Source organism: Choloepus didactylus, chromosome 18, assembly GCF_015220235.1.
Source record: "Choloepus didactylus isolate mChoDid1 chromosome 18, mChoDid1.pri, whole genome shotgun sequence".
NCBI classification, from domain to species: domain Eukaryota; kingdom Metazoa; phylum Chordata; class Mammalia; order Pilosa; family Megalonychidae; genus Choloepus; species Choloepus didactylus.
Window position 1 is genome coordinate 75,759,971 of NC_051324.1, and position 15,964 is coordinate 75,775,934.

Consider the following 15,964-nt stretch of genomic DNA (forward strand, 5'->3'; position numbering starts at 1 on the left):
TTGGGGCATTTGTCCTCTTTTAGCTTCTCTGGAGCAAAAGTCTGCTTTCAAAGGCCGTCTCCAAAATATCTCTCTCAGCTTCTGTGCATTCTTCAAAGTGTCCCTCTTGGCTGTAGCAAGCTCACTCCTTCTGTCTAAGCTTACGTAGTGCTCCAGTGAACTAACCAAGGCCCATGCTGAATGGGTGAGACCACATCTCCATGGAAATTATCCAATGAAAGATCTCGCCCACAGTTGAGTGATCACATCTCCACGAAAACATCCAGTCAAAAGTCTCCAACCCAATCAACACCAGTGCATTTCTTGCCCACACAAGACTGTATCAAAGATAATGGCATTTTGGGGTACATTATACATCCATACCAGCACACCTTGTGTCTGATAGGAGACTGATATCTTGCATATATAAAGAAATCCTATAACTCAAGGACAGTAGTACAAATAGCCCAATTATAAAATAGGCAAGGGGGGCGGGGAAAGATGGCGGACTCGTGAGCTGTATGTTTTAGTTACTCCTCCAGGAAAGTAGGTAGAAAGCCAGGAACTGCGTGGACTGGACACCACAGAGCAATCTGACTTTGGGCATACTTCATACAACACTCATGAAAACGTCGAACTGCTGAGATCAGCGAAATCTGTGATTTTTGTGGCCGGGGGACCCGCACCCCTCCATGCCAGGCTCAGTCCCGTGGGAGGAGGGGCTGTCAGCTCTGGGAAGGAGAAGGGAGAACTGCAGTGGCAGCCCTTATCAGAAACTCATTCTACTGATCCAAACTCCAACCACAGACAGACTGAGACTAGACACCGGAGAATCTGAGAGCAGCCAGCCCAGCAGAGAGGAAACAGGCATAGAAAAAAACAACACGAAAAACTCCAAAATAAAAGCGGAGGATTTTTGGAGTTCTGGTGAACACAGAAAGGGGAAGGGCAGAGCTCAGGCCCTGAGCCTCATATGCAAATCCTGAAGAAAAGCTGATCCCTCTGCCCTGTGGACCTTTCCTTAATGGCCCTAATTGCTTTTGTCTCTTAGCATTTCAATAACCCATTAGATCTTTGAGGAGGGCCCTTTTTTTTTTAATCCTGTTTTCTTTTTCTAAAACAATTACTCTAAGAAGCCCAATACAGAAAGCTTCAGAGACTTGCAATTTGGGCAGGTCAAGTCAAGAGCAGAACTAAGAGAGCTCTGAGACAAAAGGCAATAATCCAGTGGCTGAGAAAATTCACTAAACACCACAACTTCCCAAGAAAAGGGGGGTGTCCGCTCACAGCCATCATCCTGGTGGACAGGAAACACTCCTGCCCATTGCCAGCGCCATAGCCCAGAGCTGCCCCAGACAACCCAGTGTGACGGAAGTGCTTCAAATAACAGGCACACTCCACAAAACTGGGCGTGGACATTAGCCTTCCCTGCAACCTCAGCTGATTGTCCCAGAGCTGGGAAGGTGGAGCAGTGTGAATTAACAAAGCCCCATTCAGCCATCATTTCAGCAGACTGGGAGCCTCCCTACACAGCCCTGAAGCCAAGAACCACCCTGGCAGGATGGCACTCACGTGTGACATAGCACAGTCATCCCTCAAAAGAGGACCAGGGGGTGCACGGCCTGGAAGAGGGACCCACTTGCAAGTCTCAGGAGCCATACGCCAATACCAAGTACTTGTGGGTCAGTGGCAGAGACAAACTGTGGCAGGACTGAACTGAAGGATTAGACTATTGCAGCAGCTTTAAAACTCTAGGATCACCAGGGAGATTTGATTGTTAGAGCCACCCCCCCTCCCTGACTGCCCAGAAACACGCCCCATATATACAGGGCAGGCAACACCAACTACACACGCAAGCTTGGTACACCAATTGGACCCCACAAGACTCACTCCCCCACTCACCAAAAAGGCTAAGCAGGGGAGAACTGGCTTGTGGAGAACAGGTGGCTCGTGGACACCACCTGCTGGTTAGTTAGAGAAAGTGTACTCCACGAAGCTGTAGATCTGATAAATTAGAGAGAAGGACTTCAATTGGTCTACAAATCCTAAAAGAACCCTATCAAGTTCAGCAAATGCCAAGAGGCCAAAAACAACAGAAAATTATAAAGCATATGAAAAAACCAGACGATATGGATAACCCAAGCCCAAGCACCCAAATCAAAAGATCAGAAGAGACACAGCACCTACAGCAGCTACTCAAAGAACTAAAGATGAACAATGAGACAATACTACGGGATACAAAGGATATCAAGAAGACCCTAGAAGAGCACAAAGAAGGCATTGCAAGACTAAATAAAAAAATGGATGATCTTATGGAAATTAAAGAAACTGTTGACCAAATTAAAAAGATTCTGGACACTCATAGTACAAGACCAGAGGAAGTTGAACAACAAATCAATGACTTGGAAGATGACAGAATGGAAAATGAAAGCATAAAAGAAAGAATGGGGAAAAAAATTGAAAAAATCGAAATGGACCTCAGGGATATGATAGATAATATGAAACATCCGAATATAAGACTCATTGGTGTTCCAGAAGGGGAAGAAAAGGGTAAAGGTCTAGGAAGAGTATTCAAAGAAATTGTTGGAGAAAACTTCCCAAATCTTCTAAACAACATAAATACACAAATCATAAATGCTCAGCGAACTCCAAATAGAATAAATCCAAATAAACCCACTCCGAGACATATTCTGATCACACTGTCAAACACGGAAGAGAAGGAGCAAGTTCTGAAAGCAGCAAGAGAAAAGCAATTCACCACATACAAAGGAAACAGCATAAGACTAAGCAGTGACTACTCAGCAGCCACCATGGAGGCAAGAAGGCAGTGGCACGATATATTTAAAATTCTGAGTGAGAAAAATTTCCAGCCAAGAATACTTTATCCAGCAAAGCTCTCCTTCAAATTTGAGGGAGAGCTTAAATTTTTCACAGACAAACAAATGCTGAGAGAATTTGCTAACAAGAGACCTGCCCTACTGGAGATACTAAAGGGAGCCCTACAGACAGAGAAACAAAGAAAGGACAGAGAGACTTGGAGAAAGGTTCAGTACTAAAGAGATTCGTTATGGGTACAATAAAGGATATTAATAGAGAGAGGGGAAAAATATGACAAACATAAACCAAAGGATAAGATGGCTGATTCAAGAAATGCCTTCACGGTTATAACGTTGAATGTAAATGGATTAAACTCCCCAATTAAAAGATATAGATTCGCAGAATGGATCAAAAAAAATGAACCATCAATATGTTGCATACAAGAGACTCATCTTAGACACAGGGACACAAAGAAACTGAAAGTGAAAGGATGGAAAAAAATATTTCATGCAAGCTACAGCCAAAAGAAAGCAGGTGTAGCAATATTAATCTCAGATAAAATAGACTTTAAATGCAGGGATGTTTTGAGAGACAAAGAAGGCCACTACATACTAATAAAAGGGGCAATTCAACAAGAAGAAATAACAATCGTAAATGTCTATGCACCCAATCAAGGTGCCACGAAATACATGAGAGAAACACTGGCAAAACTAAAGGAAGCAATTGATGTTTCCACAATAATTGTGGGAGACTTCAACACATCACTCTCTCCTATAGATAGATCAACCAGACAGAAGACCAATAAGGAAATTGAAAACCTAAAGAATCTGATAAATGAATTAGAATTAACAGACATATACAGGACATTACATCCCAAATCACCAGGATACACATACTTTTCTAGTGCTCATGGAACTTTCTCCAGAATAGATCATATGCTGGGACATAAAACAAGCCTCAATAAATTTAAAAAGATTGAAATTATTCAAAGCACATTCTCTGACCACAATGGAATACAATTAGAAGTCAATAACCATCAGAGACTTAGAAAATTCTCGAATACCTGGAGGTTAAACAACACACTCCTAAACAATCAGTGGGTTAAAGAAGAAATAGTAAGAGAAATTGCTAAATATATAGAGACGAATGAAAATGAGAACACAACATACCAAAACCTATGGGATGCAGCAAAAGCTGTGCTAAGGGGGAAATTTATAGCACTAAACGCATATATTCAAAAGGAAGAAAGAGCCAAAATCAAAGAACTAATGGATCAACTGAAGAAGCTAGAAAATGAACAGCAAACCAATCCTAAACCAAGTAGAAGAAAAGAAATAGCAAGGATTAAAGCAGAAATAAATGACATAGAGAACAAAAAAACAATAGAGAGGATAAATATCACCAAAAGTTGGTTCTTTGAGAAGATCAACAAGATTGACAAGCCCCTAGCTAGACTGACAAAATTCAAAAGAGAGAAGACCGATATAAACAAAATAATGAATGAAAAAGGTGACATAACTGCAGATCCTGAAGAAATTAAAAAAATTATAAGAGGATATTATGAACAACTGTATGGCAACAAACTGGATAATATAGAAGAAATGGACAATTTCCTGGAAACATATGAACAACCTAGACTGACCAGAGAAGAAATAGAAGACCTCAACCAACCCATCACAAGCAAAGAGATCCAATCAGTCATCAAAAATCTTCCCACAAATAAATGCCCAGGGCCAGATGGCTTCACAGGGGAATTCTACCAAACTTTCCAGAAATAACTGACACCAGTCTTACTTAAACTCTTTCAAAACATTGAAGAAAATGGAACACTGCCTAACTCATTTTATGAAGCTAACATCAATCTAATACCAAAACCAGGCAAAGATTCTACAAAAAAGGAAAACTACCTGCCAATCTCCCTAATGAATATAGATGCAAAAATCCTCAACAAAATACTTGCAAATCGAATCCAAAGACACATTAAAAAAATCATACACCATGACCAAGTGGGGTTCATTCCAGGCATGCAAGGATGGTTCAACATAAGAAAATCAATCAATGTATTACAACACATTAACAAGTCAAAAGGGAAAAATCAAATGATCATCTCAATAGATGCTGAAAAAGCATTTGACAAAATCCAACATCCGTTTTTGATAAAAACACTTCAAAAGGTAGGAATTGAAGGAAACTTCCTCAACACGATAAAGAGCATATATGAAAAACCCACAGTCAGCATAGTACTCAATGGTGAGAGACTGAAAGCCTTCCCTCTAAGATCAGGAACAAGACAAGGATGCCCGCTGTCACCACTGTTATTCAACATTGTGCTGGAAGTGCTAGCCAGGGCAATCCAGCAAGACAAAGAAATAAAAGGCATCCAAATTGGAAAAGAAGAAGTAAAACTGTCATTGTTTGCAGATGATATGATCTTATATCTAGAAAACCCTGAGAAATCGACGATACAGCTACTAGAGCTAATAAACAAATTTAGCAAAGTAGCGGGATACAAGATTAATGCACATAAGTCAGTAATGTTTCTATATGCTAGAAATGAACAAACTGAAGAGACACTCAAGAAAAAGATACCATTTTCAACAGCAACTAAAAAAATCAAGTACCTAGGAATAAACTTAACCAAAGATGTAAAAGACCTATACAAAGAAAACTACATAACTCTACTAAAAGAAATAGAAGGGGACCTTAAAAGATGGAAAAATATTCCATGTTCATGGATAGGAAGACTAAATGTCATTAAGATGTCAATTCTACCCAAACTCATCTACAGATTCAATGCAATCCCAATCAAAATTCCAACAACCTACTTTGCAGACTTGGAAAAGCTAGTTATCAAATTTATTTGGAAAGGGAAGATGCCTCGAATTGCTAAAGACACCCTAAAAAAGAAAAACGAAGTGGGAGGACTTACACTCCCTGACTTTGAAGCTTATTATAAAGCCACAGTTGCCAAAACAGCATGGTACTGACACAAAGATAGACATAGATCAATGGAATCGAATTGAGAATTCAGAGATAGACCCTAAGATCTACGGCCGACTGATCTTTGATAAGGCCCCCAAAGTCACTGAACTGAGTCATAATGGTCTTTTCAACAAATGGGGCTGGGAGAGTTGGATATCCATATCCAAAAGAATGAAAGAGGACCCCTACCTCACCCCCTACACAAAAATTAACTCAAAATGGACCAAAGATCTCAATATAAAAGAAAGTACCATAAAACTCCTAGAAGATAATGTAGGAAAACATCTTCAAGACCTTGTATTAGGCGGCCACTTCCTAGACTTTACACCCAAAGCACAAGCAACAAAAGAAAAAATAGATAAATGGGAACTCCTCAAGCTTAGAAGTTTCTGCACCTCAAAGGAATTTCTCAAAAAGGTAAAGAGGCAGCCAACTCAATGGGAAAAAATTTTTGGAAACCATGTATCTGACAAAAGACTGATATCTTGCATATATAAAGAAATCCTACAACTCAATGACAATAGTACAGACAGCCCAATTATAAAATGGGCAAAAGATATGAAAAGACAGTTCTCTGAAGAGGAAATACAAATGGGCAAGAAACACATGAAAAAATGTTCAGCTTCACTAGCTATTAGAGAGATGCAAATTAAGATCACAATGAGATACCATCTCACACCGATTAGAATGGCTGCCATTAAACAAACAGGAAACTACAAATGCTGGAGGGGATGTGGAGAAATTGGAACTCTTATTCGTTGTTGGTGGGACTGTATAATGGTTCAGCCACTCTGGAAGTCAGTCTGGCAGTTCCTTAGAAAACTAGATATAGAGTTACCGTTCGATCCAGCGATTGCACTTCTCGGTATATACCCGGAAGATCGGAAAGCAGTGACATGAACAGATATCTGCATGCCAATGTTCATAGCAGCATTATTCACAATTGCAAGAGATGGAAACAACCCAAATGTCCTTCAACAGATGAGCGGATAAATAAAATGTGGTATATACACACGATGGAATACTACGCGGCAGTAAGAAGGCAGGATCTCGTGAAACATGACAACATGGATGAACCTTGAAGACATAATGCTGAGCGAAATAAGCCAGGCACAAAAAGAGAAATATTATATGCTACCACTAATGTGAACTTTGAAAAATGTAAAACAAATGGTTTATAATGTAGAATGTAGGGGAACTAGCAATAGAGAGCAATTAAAGAAGGGGGAACAATAATCCAAGAAGAACAGATAAGCTATTTAACGTTCTGGGGATGCCCAGGAATGACTATGGTCTGTTAATTTCTGATGGATATAGTAGGAACAAGTTCACAGAAATGTTGCTATATTAGGTAACTTTCTTGGGGTAAAGTAGGAACATGTTGGAAGTTAAGCAGTTATCTTGGGTTAGTTGTCTTTTTCTTACTCCCTTGTTATGGTCTCTTTGAAATGTTCTTTTATTGTATGTTTGTTTTCTTTTTAACTTTTTTTTCATACAGTTGATTTAAAAACGAAGGGAAAGTTAAAAAAAAAAAAAGATGTAGTGCCCCCTTGAGGAGCCTGTGGAGAATGCAGGGGTATTGGCCTACCCCACCTCGATGGTTGCTAACATGACCACAGACATAGGGGACTGGTGGTTTGATGGGTTGAGCCCTCTACCACAGGTTTTACCCTTGGGAAGACGGTTGCTGCAAAGGAGAGGCTAGGCCTCCCTATGGTTGTGCCTAAGAGCCTCCTCCCGAATGCCTCTTTGTTGCTCAGATGTGGCCCTCTCTCTCTGGCTAAGCCAACTTGAAAGGTGAAATCACTGCCCTCCCCCCTACGTGGGATCAGACACCCAGGGGAGTGAATCTCCCCGGCTACGTGGAATATGACTCCCGGGGAGGAATGTAGACCTGGCATCGTGGGACGGAAAACATCTTCTTGACCAAAAGGGGGATGTGAAAGGAGATGAAATAAGCTTCAGTGGCAGAGAGATTCCAAAAGGAGCCGAGAGGTCACTTTGGTGGGCACTCTTACGTACACTTTAGACAACCCTTTTTAGGTTCTAAAGAATTGGGGTAGCTGGTGGTGGATACCTGAAACTATCAAACTACAACCCAGAACCCATGAATCTCGAAGACAGTTGTATAAAAATGTAGCTTATGAGGGGTGACAATGGGATTGGGAAAGCCATAAGGACCACACTCCCCTTTGTCTAGTTTATGGATGGATGAGTAGAAAAATAGGGGAAGGAAACAAACAGACAAAGGTACCCAGTGTTCTTTCTTACTTCAATTGCTCTTTTTCACTCTAATTATTATTCTTGTTATTTTTGTGTGTGTGGTAATGAAGGTGTCAGGGATTGATTTAGGTGATGAATGTACAACTATGTAATGGTACTGTGAACAATCGAAAGTACGATTTGTTTTGTATGACTGCGTGGTATGTGAATATATCAATAAAATGAAGATAAAAAAAAATAAAAAAATAAAATGGGCAAAAGATATAAAAAGACATTTCTCCAAAGAGTAAACACAAATGGCTAAAAAAACACATGAAAAAATGTTCATCTTCACTGGGTATTAAGGAAATGCAATCAAAACCACAACGAGATACCGTCTCACAGCAACAAGAATGGCTGCCATTAAACAAACAGGAAACTAGAAATGCTGGAGGGGATGTGGAGAAATTGGAACTCTTATTCACTGCTGGTGAGACTATAATGGTACAGTCACTATGGAAGACAGTTTGGTGGTTTCTCAGAAAACTAGAAGATCCAGCGATTTTACTTCTCGGTATATACCCAGAAGGCGTGAAAGCAGTGACATGAACTGATATCTGCAAATCACTGCTCACAGCAACATTGTTCACAATTGCCAAGAGATGGAAACAACCCAAGTGTCCTTCCACAGATGAGTGGACAAACAAAACGTGGTATATACACACGATGGCACACTACAGGGCAGTAAGAAGGAATGAGGTCGTGACACATGTGACAACACGGATGCTTCTGGGATTTTATCCCAGAGAGGGACAGACCTGTGCGGGCAGGTTTGTAGCAGCTTCATTTGTGTTCTGTGAACCTGGAAACACCCCACGGCCTGCTGCAGGTGGGGGGAAGTGCAGCGGCCACGGCACGGGGTCCTCCTGGGCACAGGGAAGTCACGGTGGCCGACAGCCCGGCAGTCCGGGTGGGTCTCAGGGCCGAGGCTGAGCGAGCCAGCTGACCTGCAGCCGACCATTCTGGAGGCTTCCCTAATGCAACACTGTTGACGTGACAGCCGACAGCAACAGTGACGGAGCTTGGTGGAGGGAGCAACCTGCCTGGGGGTGGGATTCCACGGAACTGTGCCCCCAGCAGGACAGACAGACAGGGCACCTGAAAGCAGGGGGCTCCCAGCACAGCCCACACTTCAGTTCCCAGCGCTGCACCTGCTGCCCCTGGGCCGCGCTGCGCACCTTGCTCTGGACGGCGCCGAGGGAGGCTGGGTTCAGGGACATGGCAAGCTCTGGACTAGGTCTGCAACTTCCATGTGAGTCTAAAATCCCTTCCAAATAAAGGTCTCTAAATGCCAGTGCACCTCAACACTTTAAAGAATAAAGGCATAGAGGACACACAAATCATGTGACCCCCCACCAAGGCTGTTGGAAGAAGCGTGTGACAAATGCAACATTCAGTCACGACTTTGGAAAGCCGTGCGCTCGACTAGCAGTGGGAGAAACGCCCTGACGCGGATTAAGAGTGTCTGCAGGAATACCTCCAGCGAACGTTCAACTGAAAAGCAGAACATTCCAAGTTTCTCTCTAGGGGCAGGAAGGACACCAGCAGGGACCAGGGGAACCCTGGAGATCCTGGCCTCCAACCCAGCCCCTGCTCTCCTCCCCGAACCCATGGATCCCACAGAGCCCCTAGTGCCTGCAGGGATAGTGGCAAGGGCTGGCCCAGCTGGGGGCCTCGGTGGGTGCAGGGCGGCAGGAGCAGGGGCTGGGGCCCCAGTCTGGCGCCACAGGTGTCCAGAAGGGGAAGGGCAGCAGTGGCAGCGGTCAGGGGCCTTCAGGAACTTGGTCAAATAAGAAAATGTCTAAAGGATAATGGAGACGGACTTCTCACCATTGGGAAAGGAAGTGAAAACGACGAACAAAAGAGAAAACCAGAACGAACCTGCAATGCTGGTGGGAACACAGTTTCAGTACATAGACACGGGAGAGCACAGGGGTGGACATGGCATGTCAATCTCCACACCCCCGGGACTGGTCACTAGAAGGGGCAGCACTCTGCAGTGACAGCACCCAACACCCACACCCAGCACCCCAGCAGTGACAGCACCCAGCACCCTGGCAGTAACGGCACCCACCTCCATCCCCAGCACCCCAGCCGTAGTAACAGGTCCCACCCCCAGCACCCAGCCCGTGGTTCCTAAATGCCATCAGCCACCGAGAGGCACCCAGCCTCCCTGGAGAGAGGCCGAGAGGGCAGGGAGCATGCCTGGTGAGCCTGGAGCCTCTTGTTGGGCCGGAAAGCAAGGGCGTGCCCCAAGGACGGTGGGGGCACAGCCGAAGGACCCAGGGGCCAGCTGGAGGGGCTCCCAGTGGAAATGTCGGGGCCTGTTTGGTCATCAGAACAGTGACAGTGACAGATCATCATCATCTGAAGAGGATGAGAACCCGTGAGTCCTGCCGATACAAATAAAGGGGGGCCCCATGTGTTTGACGAGGCGTGGGGTACTACACCGTCTCAAAGTCACGCCTCACAGACACCACTAAGGGGGAGGGGAGGGTCACTGTGGAGAAGCCCAGCTGACACCCCGAAATCACCATCAGAGCGACAGCACCCAAACTGGGGCAAACCAAGCCCCTGCCGGCTGATGGGCAGGATGCACACCGGGCTCTGATCGTGAGGAAACGCCAGGCAACCCCCACCTGGGGGGCTGCGAAGGGGCTGGTCTGCGCCCAAAGTGTCAGGGAGACGATGGAAGTGCTCCCCAGAGGGGACACGCCCAGTGCCTCCCCACCAGGCCCTTTTGCCATCAGGGACGTCTCTGGGACATTTGGCAAAATACAGAGGTCTGTGGCGGGGTGGGGTGCCGCAACGGCGCTGGCTCACGGCTCTGGCGGCGGCACCTGCTCGTGGAGGACAACATCCTTCTCTGGAGGAAGAGCACCTTGCCAGTAAGAGGTGCTGGGCGTCAGGGGACCGCTCACTCTCAAACAACTCAGGGAAGACAGAGTTCTCTGTGCTGTTCTTGCAACTTCGCTGTACGTTTGAGACTGAATCGAATGTACGGATAAAGTATTCCGATCTACAAGGTCCCAGTGTGAACTAAGCGCACGGCATGCTTGCCATCCATAAATGGAAGGTGGCACATCCTACCATTTCTTATTAAGTGTGAATTAGTAAATGGATAAATCCTGTAAAAAATGTGACTTGGCAAAGTTCCCAGATATACCATTCAGATATGAAAGTCAATTATATATTTTTATATCAGCAACAAAGAAAAAATAAACTGTTGAAAAAAGTTATAGCTTTAATAGCAACAAAATAAATAAAATACCTACAAGTAAATGTAATAAAAGATGTGTCAGAACTCTACACCAAAAACACAGAAAAGATTTTTGAGAAAAATTACAGGTGGCCTGAACACGTTGGGGCTGTATCATGTTCATGGACTGGAAGATGCAACACTGTCAAGCTGCCGACTCCATTCAGATTCACCCAGACGCCGCACGATCCTAATCAGAACTGCAGCGGGCAAAGCTGCGTAAGCTGATGGGCTGATTCTAAAGTCACAAGGAAACTCCCAAAGCAAAGGAAGGGCAGAGGGATTTGCCCAGATGTCACTGTATCATGGTGCCACAGCAGGTGTAACACCGCAGCACTGGGGCAGGATGGAGTCAGGACCCATGCACGTGTGACACTTGAGTTTTAATGACACCGCAAAGGTGATGCACGGCCATCTGGGTACCCACACGTGAGACACAAAATGCCTCCGGCCACAGAGTCACCTCCAGGTAGAACAGAGACCTGCATGTGAAAGACTAGACAGTAAAGCTCAGAGAAGATCATACAGAACACAGTCATGCCTCGGGGGTAGGGGAGGATTTCCTAAACAGGGCACAAAAAGCAGCACCATAAAGGACTGACCAACACATCCATGTTAAAATTAAGCCTGTCTGCACAGAAGACACCAGCCAAGGACTGAAAGGCAGCCAGGCATGAGAGAAGAGACACGCAACACATACAACTAACAATAGGCACAAATCTTTCCAACCAATAAGAAAAAGACAAGACAACCAAATGAAAAACGAGCAAAAGACATGAACTGGAAAAAGAGTATGAAAAGGCCAAGAAACATAGAAAAAGATGTTCATTGTCACTAATACACAGGGAAAAGCAAATTAAAACCACAGCAGGATGTCCAACACACTGGAATGGCTGAAACCACAATGACGGCACCAAGTGCTGGCAGAGACGCCGAGTGACTGGCCATGCCATGAGCTGCTAAGAGGAGAGTGAATTGCTGTAAATGCTTTGGAGAACAGCCTGGCATTCTCAAACTAAAACACAAGTGGCCCAAAGGATGCCCGACACGAACGCAAATGCCGTGTGCCTCCACTTAGATGAAAGCAGGCCCGTGGCGTGAGGTCAGGGCAGAGGCGGATTCCGAGGGCTTCTGCTTCCGCATGAGCTGCACACATGCGGGCAGTGGAATGTCTGCCTCAGTTATATTTCAGTTCAAAACCAGACAGCGCTACTGGGATGGAAATCACAGCACAGGGAGACAAGGCCTCTTACCAAAGGGCTCAGCCCTGGCCGGCACGTTGGGGTGGAGAGCAGTTTGAGACGAGGACATCTGCGGAGGAGCTAATACATCTTCTAATTGACCTTCCAGTGTTTTAAATTTATGCTTCAGATTTCGTATTTCTGCTTCAAGGGCCAAAACATAATCTGTAAAATAAAAAAAAAAGTAAATACACACATGCGCACACACCCACATCTGCACTTCCCTACTTGTTACCCCTCGCTGGCACCCCTCCTCCCACCCCCCACCCCACACGTGTCTTCCTGCCAGCACGTTCTCTGCGTCACGCCTGCAACCAGCTCGGCCTCCACGTTATCTGAGATGAGGCGTAAACCTGCCTCAACCCACGTGCTTTTAGACACAGAGAGGAGCAATTAGTACCTCGAGTGCTGGGCCACCTTGACCCTGTGTCCCCCATTCACAGCCATACGTGGTCCCCCCACGGGCCAGGCATGGGGGGTGCTGAGCCTGCCATAGCCGCCACACAACGCCCCCTGGGGAAGGGCCTGGCACTCCACCAGCCACCTGGGACAGCTCCGTGTGTCCACGGCCCCTTGTCTAAGCCTAAGATTTTGGTTTTTACATATGTCACCGAGGAATTCTTCACTTTTTTTCTTTCCATTTTACTAGTAAAAGTTCTTCATCTTAGATGTAAAACTTGATGGACACTCCCCTCCCTTGGAGGGAAAGCAGTTGTGATATTTGGAACAATTTATTACAGGGGATTTTAACTTATAAGACTCTGCAACTAACTTATTCTGAACCCAGCAGAGATTTGTCCCTGGGTCCCTGCTGCCCCCCCCCACCTGCCGCTCACCGGGAGTCCCCGTGTCCGCGGCACCGTTCAGACCAGGCTGCCTGGCATCGGGGGTCTCCCCACCCAGCCGGACAGAAGGGAGACCTGGATCGCTAAGGGCTTCCATCTCTTTCCTCATCTGGGCAACAGCACTTCGCAAGCTTGTGTTCTGCTCTTGGAGCCGCTGGATCTCACTAGATGGAAACCCTTTACTTACTGCTTCTTCGTGATGTCTTTGAAGTGTCTGAAAATTAAAAAAAAAAAAAAAAAAGGAGATGACTACAAAAGAAATTGATGGTTCCCGTGCTTGTCTAAGGCTGCCTCATCATCCCCCTGCCCAGCTCCACCCACTGTTCTCCGTGCTCTGCTTCTCTCTGAGTGATGCTGCCTGCTGGTCCTACAGCCGCCCTCTTGGGGTGCGATGGCCAGCGTTTCTCACACATGACAGGAGCATGAAAAGTTTTTTTTTTCTTTTAGGTTATGCAAAGAAAAGACAGACTTCCAGGAAGATGGCAGACTGGATGAGGAGGCAGAGTGGAAACTAGAGAGGGGCCAGAAGACTCCCAGGCTTGCAGTTCTGGAGTGTAACTGGCCATAGAGTGTCCCCCACAGTACAAGCAGGGGACATGGGGGCATCGGGGGGGGGGGGCAGGAGAGACGGTGCCTGGAGGGACAAGTGAGTTTGTTCCGGCCGGTCCACCTCCCAGGGCTGCAGCAGCGGGACCCACCAGGCGAGGGAGTGGGCAGCGGCTCTCGGCTCCGTGCACCCAGCTTAACAGTTAACTGGGGGTGATCCTGCACAATCACATGGCCGGGGGCTCCCGTGAGGGAACCGGGGGGCAGCATCTGCTCTCTCCTCACGGAAGCCCAGGGGGTGCAAGAAGCGGGGAGAGGAGAGGGCGCCACAGGGAAGCCCCAGGAGCCCTCCCACACCCCAGAGGCTCGCGGGTGCAGGGCAGGCAGGGAGCAGGCACGCCCCATCCGCGGGTGCCCTTGAGCAGGTCCCTGCCCGCTGCCCAGGGCCCACACCACAGCCCCAGGACCCGGATTCCCCAGGGCCCACTGAGATCCGCTGCACTGATTGGTTCCTACCCAGTGTGGACTCCACCCACCACCCAGAAGTCCAGGGAAGACCTGCCTGAGAGCCCCACATGCTGTAGGTTAGGGGAACTGCACCCCAGGTAGCTGTGCCTCGGGAGCGCCACCTGCTGTAGGTTAGGGGAACTGCATCCCAGGCAGCTGTGCCTCAGGAGCGCTACCTGCTGTAGGTGAGGGGAACTGCACCCCAGTGAGCTGTGCCTCAGGAGTGCTACCTGCTAATAGGATTGGGAAACTTCATCCCAGGAAGCTGTAGCTTTACCAAATTATATATAAATGCTCAAATAATCTTGCATTTCCCAAAATAACCTTATCAAGACAAGAAAATGCCCCAAACTATCATAAAATTAAAAAGCACATGAAGAATCTAGAAGATATGGACAAGCCAAATAAACAAATTAAAAAGCTGGAAGAGACACAAAATTTGGAGCAATTAAGAAGTACACACAAATCTCCAAAACAATTTAAATGAGATGGCTAATGACATACAGGAAATCAAGAAGACTCTAGAAGAGTCCCCCCAGAGAGCCTCTTTGTTGCTCAGATGTGGCCTCTCTCTAAGCCCACTTGGCAGGTGAACTCACTGCCCTCCCGGCTACGTAGGACATGACTCCCAGGGGTGTGAATGCCCCTGGCAATGCAGGCAATGACTCCTGGAGACGAGCCTGGACCCAGCACTGTGGGCTTGAGAGGTTCTTCCTGACCAAAAGGGGGAGGAGAGATGAAACAATAAAATAAGGTTCCAGTGGCTGAGAGATTTCAAATGGAGTCGAGACGTCACTGTAGAGGGTGTTCCTATGTGCTGTATAGATATCTCCTTTTAGTCTTTAGTGTGTTGGAATGGCTAGAGGAAAATACCTGTTGAACTGCAACCCAGTGACCTTGATTCTTGAAGATGATTGTATAAATGTGTCTTGCACAGTGTGACTGTGTAATTGTGAAAACCATGTAGCTCATATTCCCTCTATCCAGTGTATGGACAGATGAGTGGAAAAGTGGTGACAAAAATTAGATGAAGATAGGGGTGGGGAATGGAGGGTACGGAAAGATTTAGGTGTTCTTTTTCACTTTTATTTTTATTTTGGAGTAAGGAAAAGTTTCAAAAATTGATTCTGGTGATGAATGCACAAATGTTTGATGGTTCTGTGAATAACTGATTGTACACTGTGGATGACTATAGGGTGTGTGAATATATCTCAATAAAACTGTATTTTAAAAAAAGTAAATGAACAATGGGGGGAGAAGGGGAATGGGATGTTTTGGATGTTCTTTTTAATTTTAATTTTAATTTTTTTTTTGGAGTAATGAAAATGTTCAAAGATTGGTTCTGGTGATGAATGCACAACTCTATGATGGTACTGTGAACAGCTGGTTGTACACTTTGAATGACTGCATGTTATGTGAATGTATCTCAATAAAATTACATAAAAAAGAAGACTCTAGGAGAGCATAAAGAAGAATTTGAACGAGCAAATTTAAAGATAGCAGATCTTATGGAAATAAAAAACACT

At 45.6% G+C, this 15,964-nt stretch overlaps 1 protein-coding gene across 9 annotated transcripts in view; it reads right to left on the reverse strand.

Moving 5' to 3' along the window:
- Positions 1–15,964, reverse strand: part of CCDC57 (coiled-coil domain containing 57) — a 155,318-nt gene that overhangs the window by 60,191 nt on the left and 79,163 nt on the right. For all 9 annotated transcript variants that reach the window (XM_037810649.1, XM_037810653.1, XM_037810652.1 and 6 more), the window contains 2 exons: positions 13,377–13,599; positions 12,553–12,705 (listed from right to left, as the gene is read on the reverse strand). In XM_037810649.1, the coding sequence (XP_037666577.1) occupies positions 12,553–12,705; positions 13,377–13,599 (376 nt within the window). The remainder of the gene's footprint in view (positions 1–12,552; positions 12,706–13,376; positions 13,600–15,964) is intronic.